The 14,540-nt window shown below is 40.6% G+C and overlaps 1 protein-coding gene across 4 annotated transcripts in view; it reads right to left on the bottom strand.

The window, feature by feature from the left end:
• The window catches only part of CHST9 (carbohydrate (N-acetylgalactosamine 4-0) sulfotransferase 9), a 96,068-nt gene that overhangs the window by 13,055 nt on the left and 68,473 nt on the right, over positions 1-14,540 (bottom strand). For 3 of the 4 annotated variants that reach the window (XM_014936900.1, XM_014936902.1, XM_014936901.1), the window contains one exon: positions 7,507-7,544. In XM_014936900.1, coding sequence (XP_014792386.1) covers positions 7,507-7,544 — 38 coding nt within the window. Of the gene's footprint in view, positions 1-7,506; positions 7,545-13,272; positions 13,379-14,540 lie in introns of those variants that run through there. The other variant, XM_014936903.1, reaches the window with a different exon arrangement.

Raw genomic sequence — 14,540 nt, forward strand, 5'->3', positions numbered from 1 at the left:
CTGCAAAGCAAGGAAAGATAATAATTGTCTACCCCATGTGAATATTGTGATTCCTAATTTCTGATTAACACTGGTAGAAAACCCTTGCCATGTTACAGAGTGAGGAGGGAACTTAGAAATCTGAGAATCAGGACTGCAACCCAACTTCCCAGCCTGTTCTGCCTTTTATTGCTCAAACATCACACCATTCCTTTCAAAACTTCTGTTGAACATCCAGTCTTCTTAGGCTGTTGCATACTCTAATGCTTTTTCTTTTCACAAGAAGAATCACTCTTCATAAAACTGAAGATAAAAATTATCTTCACATACTGCATGTATGTTCCTGTCTCTATAGCCTGATAAACGGTTTCATAGAATCATTGAATCATTGAGGTTGGAAGAGACCCTTGGGATCATCGAGTCCAACCATCAGTTTCCTCCAAAAGAGTACTGAAAAGGCTCTCAAATAAAACTGTCTGCTCTTCTTATTTGAATAATACTTCCTCCTGCAGTTTTCTGAGATTCACCATCACAGTAACATATGTTATGTAGTCGGTGAAGGACTGTTATGTTATCTGAACTTGAAGGAGGTAGAGGATGGTGCTCCAGAAGCAGCTCTGATCAGCCTGGAAGAAAGAAAATGTTATGTGTAGGGCAAAGCTGAACAATTTTGCCTGTCTGATTTTCCTATCTGATCAGATATGACATAATGAATGGAAAACTAATTTTTAAAAAATGCAACTTCTGCGTACTGGTAACAAAATGCAGAGGGAGCAGTAGGTGTCTCATAGTCAACCAGACAGAGCTCAGAGTTGCCCACTTCAAGCATATGCTTGTAAACAAGTACCTACAGGTTAACATGCTGAGGAAAGCTCTCATACCTTCTCTAGGAAACCAGCACGGCTGGGTGCTTCTCCACAGTGCCCGTACACCATTGCAAATGGGACAGGGAACAAACAGGAGGAATTAGAGGTCTGTGTGCAGTCTCACTGGGATCAGAAGAGGCGATGGGACAGCTCACAGGACTGGAGAGCTGCCATGGATGGACACAGGCTCTCCAGTAAGGGCAGGCTGGGACAGCAAGGCAGGGAGTCACCCTTTCAGTCAGAGAGCAGTGGGGACACACGGAGTTCTCTGTCTTTGGACAGATGAGGGTCACTGGAGAGCTTGTGGGTCACGACTAGAGGGCAGACAAACATGACTAACACTGTGGTAGGTGTCTGTGAGAGGGCCTCTGTTCAGTAAGAAGTAGTAGATGAGATCTTTTGCAGACAGCTAGAAGAAGCCTCACTTTCACAGACTATGATCTTCAAAGGGGAATTTAGCCAGCTCAATATCTGCTGAAGGAGCAGCAGAGCAGGACACAAGCAATCCAGGTTTGGGGAGTGAATGGATGACAAATTCCTAATGAAAGTGATTATAGAGCCAACAATGAGAGGCTGGCTGCTGTACTTCACATTTACAAACACGGAAAGACTGGTCAGAGATGTGAAGGTCAGGGTCATGGCAGTTGCCATGAGAAGGCAGAGTTCAGTATCCTGAAAAGAAGGAACAAGGCAGTAAATAGGATTACAACACTGAGCTTCAGAAGAGCAGACTTTAGGATGTTTGGGGACCTGCTTAGAGGAAACTTATGGTGCTTTCCTGGAGAGGAGGGATATGGGACATCTGGGCAAAGTTCAAGGACCACCTCCTCTAAACTCCAGAATGGAGTGATTCATCCCCACGACAAGGAAATCAAGGAAAGGTAGCAACGGTCTGCATGTGTGAAAAAAGAGCTTCTGAAAGAAATTAAACATAAAAAGAAAGCATGCCATAGGGGGAACCTGGGACAGGTGACTTGGGGAAATATAGAGACACTGATCATGCAGGAATGGGATTAGGAAAGCCAAATTCCACCTGGGAGGGATATGAAAGGCAACAAAAAAGGCTTCCACGTGTCTATCCACAGCAAATGAAGACTAGGGAAAATATGGGCTCACTGCTGAATGGGGATGGGGCCTGGTGATAGATGGCATAGAAAAGTCTGAGATACTTGTCTTGGTCTTTACTAGTAAGACTGGCCTACAATAATTTCATGCCCCTGAGATCTATGGGAAATTCTGGAGCAAGGAAGACTTCCCCTGGTGGAGGATGATCAGGTTAGGGAATATTTAAGCTTCTGGCACTGTCTTCCATAACGTCCTCATGAAGCACAGGCTAGATAAGCGTTTGGTGAGTTGGACTGAAAACTGGCTGAAGCACTTAGGCTCAAACGGTTGTGCACAGAATCCAGCTGGAGGCCAATCACTAGTGTCCCAGGGTTGATGGTGGGTTCAAAACCGTTTTAGATCTTCATTTACTGACCTGGATGATGGGACAGCATTTACCCTCACCAAGTTTGAAGACAATAAAAAACTGGGAGAAGTGGCTCACACACCAGAGGGTTATGCTGACATTCAGAGGGACCTCAACAGACTTGAGAAATGGGTAAACTGGAACTTCATGAAATTTGACAAAGGGGAATGCAAAGTCCTATAGGTGGGGAAGAACAACCCCAGGCACAAGTACAGGCTGGACAGCTGGAAAGCAGCTTTGTAGGAAGGAATCTGTAGGTTCTGGAGAACAAGCTGACTCTGAGCCAGCAATGTGCCCTCATGGCAAAAACACACAACAGCTGCACTAAGCTGAGTATTTCTAGCAGATCAGGAGAGGTGATCCTTCACCTTTGCTCAGCCCTCAGAGACACACTGGGAGTGCTGTGTCCAGTTCTGGGCTTCCCAGTACAGGAGACATGGACATACTGGAATGAGTCCAGTGTATAGATGGACACGGACATAGACATACTGGAGTGAGTCCAGTGAAGGGCCACAAAAATATTTAAGGGATGGGAGCATCTGACATACAAGCAGTGGCTGAGAGAGCTTGTACTGTTCAACCTGGAGAAGAGAAGGCACAGGGGGATCTTATTAATGTATATAAATACTTGATGGGAGGAAGTGGATGGAGTAAAGAAGATAGAACCAGACTCCTCTCAGTGGTGTCCAGTGACAGGACAAGAGGGAGTGGGCACTAACTGAAACACAAGGAATTCCATCTACATATAAGAAAATATTTTCCTGCTGTGTGAGTCTCGAGCACTGGTACAAGGTTGCCCAGAGGCTGTGGAGTTTCCTTACTTGGAGGTACTCAAAATCCAGCTGGTTGTGTTCCTGGGAAATCTTCTCTAGCTTCTCTAGCTGACCTTGCTTTGAGTAAGGGGGTTAAACTAGATGATCTTTAGAGGTGCCTTCCAACCTCAACCATTATGTGATTCAATGAAGAACATCAAAGTGATCTAATAGTTCAGTTTCTTTAGTGGACTAAATGCCTTAGCTCACTTGAAGATTTTCAAACACCTAATTTTGGGGGAACAAAGTAAATTACACTGAGGAATATGACCTCAAACTGGGAAAATAGGAGCAAGGGGCATACCATAGCAGCACTTGGAAGCTGGCATATGTGGACTGAGCTTATTTTAGCTAGGTCATGTGAGAGGATGAAGGGGATAGAGGGAAGTACTGAAGTAAACTACAGCAGTGCATGAAAAAAACCAAGGAATTTGGACTGAACTGTGAAGTTTTTGCCCATATTAATATAGGTTTATTACACCATGCGTGTACCAGAAGCACCCTTCAGGTCAAAAGTCATTCCCCAACATGGTCTGTGCAACAAATGTACATTGTCATTCAACAGAAGTTTGAGGGTTTTTTCACTCCTTTACTTTGGCAGAGGGTATATACACAACTGACAGTGTATCAGGGCTGCAGTTATCCCTGGTCCAAGCCTAGCTCTAGAAAGTACATTCCTTCACTGAATTTCACTGAATTTCACTGAATTTCTAGAGTTGGAAGGGACCATAGAGATCATCTAGTCCAACTCCCCTGCTGAAGCAGGATTGCCTAGAGCTAGAGCATGTTACTCAGGACTGCATCCAGGCGGGTTTTGAAAATCTCCAAAGAAGGGGACTCCACAACCTCCCTGGGCAGCCTGTTCCAGGGTTCCGTCACCCTCACCGTGAAGAAGTTTCTCCTCATATTTGAGTGGAACCTCTTATGTTCCAACTTGTGCCCGTTGCCTCAGGCCCCATGGACTTATGAATGTCCAGTTTGGCCAAGTGGTCCCGAACCTGGCCCTCCTCTACTAGAGGAAAAATTTCCTCTCTCCATACCATCCCCCTTGCCTCTAAGGCCACAGATTCATGAGGGGCAGTCCTAACAGTGAAGACTGAAGAAAAGAAGGCATTCAGCAACTCTGCTTCATCACAGTCCTTTCTTCCCCAACGCCATGTGCAGAAAGGGAAATGCTCCCAAGATGCTGAAAGATTAAGAGATGGCTGTGCCTCTGCAAGAGAGTCTGCTTTGAGGAAAGCGCTCCTCAGGGACAAAACAGAGGGACAGGTATGGGGAAGTGCTCTCCCCGGTGTCCTGACCCAACCTGCAGCTTCACTGCAGGAGGAACAGGCTCAAGTCTGAGCTCAAACACAGCTGGAATTTTAACCCAAAAAGTCTGACTGCGAACAACTTCAGCTTCTAAATGCAAATACGCATATTCTTGTTAGGCCTTCAGAGCTTCTGGGAGGCAAAACCACATGTAGGAGCATACATTAAGACCACAACACAGACAAATCTGAGTGGTAAGGATGAAAATTAAAGGACTGCCTTCAGACACATTTTGATTGGCGGTCTGTAAAGTGTTTTTTAGCCAAGACTGTTACACAGTTAGAAGCACAAGGTTTGTTCTTGTTTCCTTGTATTTCCCTTAGCAGTAGTTAACGTGCTACAGCTAATCAGGCTGTACATCGGTGCCAGGATTTACCTTAAAGTTGCAAAGGTTGTTAAAAACAGGTATTGAAAAGCAGAGTGCATACCATTTCTGGATGTCTCTGCTCAGGCAGAGTGGTAGATTACCACTGCTGTTAAATGAATGTGCATGCCTATATACATAAATAACAAAAAAGGTGCTCAAGGAAAACCAGCAAATGCATTATGATCAAAGGGAGCAAGAGCCAGAGAAGATGTTAACTGCAGTCAAAAGTTTCTGAAAGCAGATAATACCTTAGTGTTTTATCTATGTCATATTTCACCAAACTTTGCCTAGGTTTTAGAAATAGCTAAGAACCACACAGAAGAGACAGTGGTCTACAAGATGTGAGAGGTCCCAAATCCCCATAGAGAGTGAGGGATTTGCCTAGCAGGAAATCACCAGGACAGAAACTTTATCGTTTCCCCATCCCCTCTCTGTTTCACTCACCTCTCAACAAGACATTTCCTGCTCTTTGCCCCTTTGCACTCACTTAAATTTCTGGCAGTCAGTTTAACTCAGTGTTGTTGCACTGACCAAAAGGGGACTACAGGATCTTAAGCCAGATAAGTATCTTATCCTGCATATAAAATTTCAAGTTCAGTACTGAAAATAAACAGAATCCTTTTATGGGAGATACTACATTAGGTTCAAACTCAGTTCAAATATTTTTATTGAAGTAATATTACCACAAATATGCCATGTCTCTGCAATTGTGCCCTAAATTATAGACTTCAAAATGAAATTTGGTTATAATTTGAAACGTTCTTCCATTTCTTGGAAGTCCAAAGGAGGTTTGTATGGAACAGGGCATCACCAACTTCACTACTAGCCATTTAAAAGTGAGTGTCTACCATTTGTCCCCAAATCAACTTTTTACAGCTTTGTTTAGATAGACCCTCCACATATCAAGACAATGCAATTTTCCTGCAAAATTAGATGTTCTTAAGTAAACCGCAGAGACAGAACAGGTGAGCAATTCAAGGAGGGCAAAGCAAGCGGCCTGTAGGACAAGACCAAGACTGGATACACAAAGTATGGGACTTACTCCACCTTTTGTAGGTCAGACAAATGTCCTTTCTATCAGAATATCCTTCCCTAAGAAAAGGGCAATGTCATCCACAGAGCTGACTTGGTCACACAGAAAACATGCAGAATTAGTTCTCCAATCAGCCACCCACAGCCCTGTCAATGCAGCCTCAAGTTGTCCTTTAAAAATACAACTGCCCCCCCTTCTGGCCAGTGAGGACTCCCAAAAGTGATTCTGCAAGATACTTTGGCTAATTTCCAAATGCAGTTCAGTTAATAAAAGTTAATTTGGCTTCTTTTAGGATGTAAACGCTCAGCCAAAGCACAGAACTTCCATTAAGTTTCAAAACATGTCTACATTTATGTCAAAAAAAGAGAAGATTTTCCTTTACTTATATAATGCCATATTCTGGGTTAAATATGTTCACCTATCAATTACTGAAGATAATGAGAAGGTTGTAACAACTCTGGCTATTATTTGGTGTCTCAGGACCAGGTTTCCCATAACCTTCCAGACACACAGCTTACTCCATCAGGAGCGGTGCCAGCTCAGGCCACTGGAAGTGACATAGTGACATCCGTGCCATGCTCTGGCACGACAGGGGAAACGCTGTTGGACCTAAACTAGGCTGCCTTAGGTGGTCAGTCACCTGGTGGCTTTGTCCTCCATCTAGATGATCAACTCAGAGATAACAGTGACTTAATGATGCTAATGCCTCAATTTATAGCTTGGAAGGCAAACTACTTAAGGGAGGGTGATTGCTGGCATACAAACACTTTAATGACTGCTCTTTAAGTGACTTTTCAAAATCAATCCCATGAACAATACAGACACCCATTTATATGCCATCTGGATAACAGCGTTTAGTAAGGGGACAAGCTGATAATGAGAAGCAACACAACACTTTTGTACAAGTCAGGTCCTTTCAATCTGGAAGAGCATGTAATTTATGAACACAAACCTTGGGTTTCCTCCTCTTTTTCTGATTACATGAATATTTTTTTTCAGTGTGGTTCCTATATCTTTTTCCTGATGCTTAAATGCTAAATTGCAATATATAAAAGGTGTTTTGTTTTTGTTTTTGTTTTTTTTTTTTTTTTCCTAATCAATTATTACTAACTGGTACAGTAATAAAGATGGAAAATGCCTACACAAGCAATGTCACAGTTTAGTGAAGCTTCAGTGAAAAGTCATGGCAGGGATGAAAACCTAAACAACACTGAAAAACATTGCTTAAGTGTGCTGTACATGTATTTCATATTGATAGCTTTCTACTTTTTAAAAGGAATATTAGCAAACAGGAGAAATATATTTTTTTTATTTAAAAAAAGCATAATTCTGTGCTACAAAATCTGGTACCAATGAACAAATTACCTCTAGGCTTTGACCTCACCATCAAGACATTGAGGAGTAGAGGTGCTAAATTGCTTAAATAGCAAATCTTAGGTTTAAATCAAAATTATGGCTATTTTTGTGAATTCAGTATATCTGCAGAGCCAGTTGTCTGGTATGTGGTCCTTAACATACAGTTGTTGCCTTAACAGGCAGTTGTCTGGTATGTGGTCCTTAACATACAGTTAATATTAGCTTGTCCTGTGAAGGTCTCCTCTTCGTAATTGCTGCAATTCTTTTACATGAAAAATCGAGTAAGAAAAAGTATGAAAGTGTCAAAATACCTGATTAATTATCTGTTGTTGCAATCTTTCTCCAGACTCTGAAAGAGAAAGAAAAGAATCAGATTGTACATATTTTAATGAATACAATCATGTACATACAGAACAAAACCCAGTGAATTCAGCAAAAAAAAATAATTAAATCTTATAATTAAGAAATAGGATTTAACATGTACAAATTACTTGAAACTTCAAAACAGAAATCCACCTAAAGTAAAAGAAACACAAGCCCCTCTTAATCAAGATGTGATAAAAAGAAGATTGAGATAGGTAGCCAGTCTTGCTAACCTGGTACCCCACTAGGAATGACAGGATTCAAAGTGAGGACAAAAAATGTCAAATATGTGCTATGAAGCATCTTAACTAAGTTGTGAGATGCACTACTGCACCTATAGATGCCCGAGAAACTGGTTGCACCCAGCTCAGGATTTGACCATGGGAGGAGAAGAGCAGCTTCTGCTGTTACCCTAAAATAAAATTATGTGCCCGTGTCAAGACTGAGGTTAGGCACCAGCTGGCTCAAGGGAGAAATTCTATCCTGATAACATCCAGAAAGTGGCAAATTGAATTATGGTCTTGCTTCCTTATTCTGGCCGCCTTCTGCAGTGTCCTTCAGTGTGCTCCTGAAGACACGATCAAAGCCTAGACAGAACATTGCTTTTCTACAGCCATCTGGGACCCTAGAAGCAATGACGTCTCAAACTTATTATTTTCTTTAAGATCAAAAGGGACCGTAATTTTACCTCATTTACTGTTCCCATGCACTAGTTCTCAAAAGGGCAGCTGGTATCAATTACCCTCCCTTCGCTACTGGAGACTGTATTGGGGAAAGTCAGGAATTTCACACTTACCTATCCAGCAAGGAGACACGTACCCATTGGAGGGGTTTTTTTTGAAGTAATAATGACAGGACACTTTTTACAACCTGTACGTGTCAGTATCACTATTAACTGTCAGGGGAGCCTGTTTCTGCCTAGCATGTGTGGCTGCCTCTTCCAGCATTGGAAATATACTCCATTTCTACAGAATTTCTTCATGCTGGTGTGTGTGGCACAAGATCAAAATTTTTAAATTTGGTGAATATATTTTATGTGTTAAAATACAGTATAAAGGCTCTATTTATTAAGGAAAGCAATCTTCTCTACTTGTCCCTGAGAATACTTCTCTTCTCAAGGAAAGTATTATAGATAATTCAGATAATCACTTTAGGCTATATTAGAAGATTGTCTTTTATGATAATTATTTCCTGCATGCTTGTGTTGTGTTTTTATTTGCTAAATATAAAAATGATGCTTTTTTGGCTAAGTCCCCCTCCCCAACTATCATTTAGGGGAGACTTCTCAAAATGTATTCCTGAGTTCATTTTGGGGAGAAATAGAATTTATTCTTGTAACTAATATTTTAACCAAATAGATTGTTGGCAATAGAAGATTAAAGGCGTATGTGTTTTTAGCATTCTCTAATTATATACAAGTTGCTAGGAAAGCAGAGTGTTTGAAATCTCTGGTTAGATCAACACTATTTTGCTCAAAGGTTTGTGGACTTTGAATACTGATGCTTTCCTGTTTCCCAGTACATTTGTTTTTAGGCTATTTTGATTCACTTTAAAGGAATTTTAATAACTTTCTGTTGACAGCATGGACAGCTGGTCTTGAGAATTAGTGAAAATTCACTTGCTCACTGAGGAAGGAAGTGACATCAATGAGTTTCTAAAGTCAGCCCAGGGGGAAAAGTGTGCTCCACCAGAGTAGCCTTTCATGCCATTGTATTTCCAGTGATGCCTCGAGATGCAAATTCCATTATCAATCAAACTTGTGGTTTCTACCTCAGACAAATATAAATTTAACCAGAAAGATTGGGAAAGACCTTTGTGGCCGTTTTTGACACTGCTAAGGAGAAGGTGAAGGAGAATTTATGGTAGCTCTTTCCTCATTCACTCCTAGTTCTTTCTTTTGGTGATTTCAATACTACAGTATCAAGGAAAAGGCAGATGCAGAAGTGTCCATATGATACACCAGTAATGATGACAGGGGTTAAACAGGACAGAGATTGACTAGGCTGTTAAGCACAGAAGAGAGATCAAATTCAAGGTCACCAGCAAATTGAATACCGCGTTCTCCATTTATTTGCTAGATGATCCTTGTCCTCATCGCAGAAAAACTACGTGAATTTGGCATAGTCAGCACTTGTGCTCAGAAGAGGCCAAGGTCTGTAATATGCAAATTAGGGTGGAAATACATTGGCACCATTATATGGGGAAGCCTGCAAAGTCCTGCTGTGTACTGTACTTTTGTTTTAAGGAGAAAAGCTACAAAAAACAGTGAAAAAACCATAAACACATGAAACAACATCTTCTTTCTTAATCTGAATAGAAGAGTCTCTTATTTCCCTCTTCCTCACTGCTAATAGATCATTATTAAGCTAAAAAGATAACTTCTTTACCAAATAGCAACTATAAAATAAAAATGTCCCTCCAGAATTCAGATTAAAAAGATAAAGGATTTTAAAAGGCACAGTAACATTACGCTGTGACAACACCTACAGTGCTGAAAGGGGGGGTCAGTTTCCAGCTGGTGCCTAACAGTAGGGCAGTAGAAAACTTCACCATTGAAACTAAGCAGAATTTTGTTTGACTTGGTTTTTTGTGTTTTGTTTTGTTTGTTTGCTTTGGTTTGGTTTTTGGTGTTTGTTTGTTTTGTTTTGTTTTTTTTCCCCAAATCCCCTGAGTTGCCTTACAGTGACTAGTCACTAACCTCTGTTTTATTTATGGCACCTTCAGTTTCAAGAAGGATGTTTCTGTTTAGGTGAACTGTGATCACTTGCACTGACCACAGCATTCACCAGAGGGATTCAAGAGGCACCACTGCAGAGCGCGCTCCAAATTCAAAGGACCTGAGGCAACGGGACACTGATAAAACCAGAACTGTCAGAACACGTCAGCCAGTCCCACAGGCAACACCTGCGTTAGTCTCAGGAAATGCAAGTAATTCTTGAGACTTGCCAGAAGTTTCATTACCGGTGGACCTACAAATTCCAAATTTGCGACAGCATTTCCAGAGCCACTGCAACGAGGTAGCAGCTTATCCAAGATGAATGGATGCATGAGCATCAAACTAAACAGGAAGTTTACTGCCATCTGGAAATTTATATGGAAACTGCCCAGCATAGAGCTGGTGTAGTCTAAGAGACACATCTTCTGCAACTCAGACTGCATGTTCTCCTCCTATATTTCTCCTGAAACTTCCTTTTTCCACCTGTCACCTGGCATACTGTTCCTAAGTGGGCTACACTTTGGGTCAAAAGTATTTACCAGTAAAAACTATGATTCTTATTTGCTGAAGCTGTGCTCTCCTTCTGCCCTAACTGAGGCTAAACTGGTGCAACTGTATTCCAGCAATGTTTTTCCATCAGGACTGGACAAACAGACCTCCTCCAATTCATTTTTAGTAATTTTCTTTTGTCTCTCCAAGTACAAAATCGTAAAACAAGACCTATATGTGGGTTTGGATGGTTGAGATAAATGGCCTTCTTGGGTTGACCCCAAGCTATATCACTTTAGAAAAAAAAAATTACAGCAACATTCTTTAAAATATTTCTCTATATTTTCATACACTAATTACTGTACTAATTCCTGTTTTCAGGGCAAGTTGGGGTTTTCACTTTTTTTTTTGCTTGCTTGCTCTTATTATAAGGATGATTACCTTACTGAGAGCAATAATGTATGTTTTCTAATGTAACCGACCACTGTGAGACACAAGAGCATGCTATAATTGATGCTGTCACGAGGACCTGCAACACCAATTCCTCAGCCTTATGCACACAACCTACACAGAGAACAACACGTAATTATGCACACTATGCCCTGCTTACCTCCATACAAAGGAATGTGATATTTGTGCAGGTTTACAGATTAATCTGCTGTAATTCCTTTTAATGTTAAACTACTTCCAGCTCAAATGTAATTAAGATCACCAGGTACAAAAGATTCAGATTGGAAATATGAGTACACTCCAACAGAACAAATAACAGCTTGATGCTGTTTCTTATGTTGAAATAGTTGGATACATTAAGGATTTTGACAGCATGTTTGTTCCCTAAGTATGTAGCAAAAGAAAAAAAAAGGTTTCATTTCAAAAGGCAAAAGACTACTACTGCATTTAATTAGAGTGTAAAATCCCTTAAATACACAGATCTGCCAATTTATGTGACGTGACTGCTACAAGTCCTAGCAACAAAGGATTTCTTCTTTTTTTCCTCCCCAAAATCAAATCCTAATTTATACTTCAAGCAACCATCATCAACATCAATAAAATGAAGTCTTTGGAATATAAAGTTTATTTACTTAAGTCTTCAGATAATCCTAACTAATACCTGTGGCATGTCAGCAAGGCAGTGGATGAATAGAAATTCTGGGTCTGTCTCCCTGTTCCATGTGTCTGAGGGTTTCCAAGCAGACTGAGAAAAGTGGGGAGAGTCCCAGGGGGCAAAAGGGACAACTCAGCCTGGCTCTGAGACAGCCATACACATAGTCTGAAACAGCCATATTCATTGAACTGCTGGGGGGAACGGCACTACTAGAAAATCAGTTTTGAAGAGGGAATTAAATATTCTAATATCAGCTTAATTTTGTTTTTCCAGTTTGTGACAGAAACACTAACAGCTTTGTATTTTACTTTATTTTTATAGACCTAAATAAACACATATGCTACCTATTTGGGTTACGATCCACCCCACTTTCATTACTTGTTTCCTAAACTACCAGAGCAGATTCTGAGAAATGAAAGGAAAGTAAAGCACTTGTTCATGACAAACTTCTGCAGCAATTTCCCATGGCACCATCGCCTGAGGAAGAAACACTCAGATTTGTTTTTCAGACTTATAACTGAGAAGGTGTGACACTAACAGATTATCTTCTGTGAAAGCCTGTAACTTAGCACACAAACATTAAAATATTTAGGACAGAACCATACATTTCCTATAAATTATCTGCAGAATCTCTGAGATCTGTAGGCAAGACAGCTCCTGCAGATGTGCAGAGCATTTTACTCCTCCTTCTCACAAGGAATTCAGAAGACTGAAACTGCTGATTTATAGCATTGCCTTCAAAACCTAGTTAAGCTTACTTTTGCACCTCTGTGATAATAATGCAACTGAAAATGATTACAGTGGCCTAAAATGTATTAATCACATCTTCATGATATTGCATAATCCTTCCCAGTTGTCACAACGCCAACTCATAAGTTGCCCGGGCAGTGCGAAACATAAAAAGAAAACCAAGTTGATACTGATTGAAGCAAATGAAGGAAAGTTGGCCATCTCAAAACACTGAAACTCTCACAGCATTCCAAGGTTTCCCTAGCTAATTTTTCGTGATTACTTTTGATATGAAAACAGACCTTTAATTGTCAGTCTCTAATAAGGATGCAGAACTGTTCCCTGGGAAGTTCAAAGGACCCTGGGAAACTAAACATTTACGAAAGCTCAAGTAGCCAAATGCCTTGTGTTGATTAACATACACCATTCAGTTTCCACCTAACAAAGTCATAACAAGAAGAAACCCCAAAGGAAAAAAAAATTGGACTGACAAAGAAACATTAGTCTTAATAGAACTGAGGGCCCTCATTCATTAATTCTGTTGTGCGTAAAAAGGAGGGGGAGGGTCTAACTCAAATCTGTTCCTGGACCGAATTCTGCATTGACTATCGTTGTGTAACTCTACTTAAGGCAATGAAATGTTAGAACATAAGTTAATTAAAAATTTGAAGTTACCTGCCCTCAGCCTCATCAGCATTGATAAATATTTTCAAATGACACAGAATTGCCTGGATGCCCACTAACAGAATTAGTAGGCAGACTTGTTGGCCAGTTTCTTCTAGAAGGTTGTGCTTGATATATCTGAGGAAAAGGAAAGCAAAAATTTGTAACCTTTTTCCTTTAAGGATGGAAGATTAGAGATAATGGAAACACGCCAGACAGCGGATTTGGTTTTAACATCAACACAATATCGATATCATGGTTTGGATGGTTTCCAGCTGAACGTTGTGTGTATTTTCAATGTCTACTTGGCATTCATCCTGTATCCAACACTAAGAATAGTTTGTTTCAATTCTGTTTCACAGCTCACCATGAAACTGCTTGGAAATGCTTTTTCCTTTTATCCAGGTACTTCATGACTTTTTCATGGTCCTGCTCTCATAAGCAACTGAATGAAGCAATTTGTGTACTCCTACTCAACTGCAATTAGTCAGGCAAAGATCAGTTAATTATGGCTTAGCAGATACATTTCCTCAAAGTCTATCACCATCAAATTCTAAGGTAGAAACTGCCTCAGTTCTCAGACTGCAAGGGCCATTGCTTTTTTATTTGAAATCACATGGACGAGCAGCCTCCACTTTCATGTTGCTATTTATGTATGGATGGTGCTTTGTATTATGATCATCTAGAGGATAGGTCACATAATCTGTTAAAATGCCTTTTTGACTACGCTCCAGTGTTGAGCTCAATTGCTTATGTGGTTAAGTTCCACAAAATAGGTTTCTGGGCTTTGATACAATAGAAACTGTTTCTACCCATCAGCTGCTTCTTAGTATGTGATAAATGGGGGATGGTTGACCCTGATTTTTTTCTGCCAAAAGAAAAGTATTTGGCATTTACTCTAGGAATAGGGTGGTAAGAGTTGTCATGATGGAAAAGACCATGGAAAGCAACTAGAGCTTGAATACATACCTGCTCAGAGCCCACACAGAAATAAAGCCATGGACATACAGCTATCTCTTTAATATACCCTGTTATGGTCTTAGGCAGCTTCAGCTTTGCATTGCACTCACAGTAGGGCTGAAACATTGCAGTAGTTGGGCTTTGATTTTGGTTCCTGCTTGGTTTCTGTCCATATTAAGAACATATGGTTGCCCCCACCCAGACGAGGAATGTGACTGCAGTTGAAATTGGCAGTGAGATGAACCATGTTGAGGCAAAGCCACATGAAATCATGATCATCCAATCTGGCATATCCTAAAGAAGGTCCACTGTTGGTTTTT

The sequence above is a fragment of the Calidris pugnax genome, unplaced genomic scaffold, assembly GCF_001431845.1.
Source record: "Calidris pugnax isolate Ruff unplaced genomic scaffold, ASM143184v1 scaffold51, whole genome shotgun sequence".
NCBI classification, from domain to species: domain Eukaryota; kingdom Metazoa; phylum Chordata; class Aves; order Charadriiformes; family Scolopacidae; genus Calidris; species Calidris pugnax.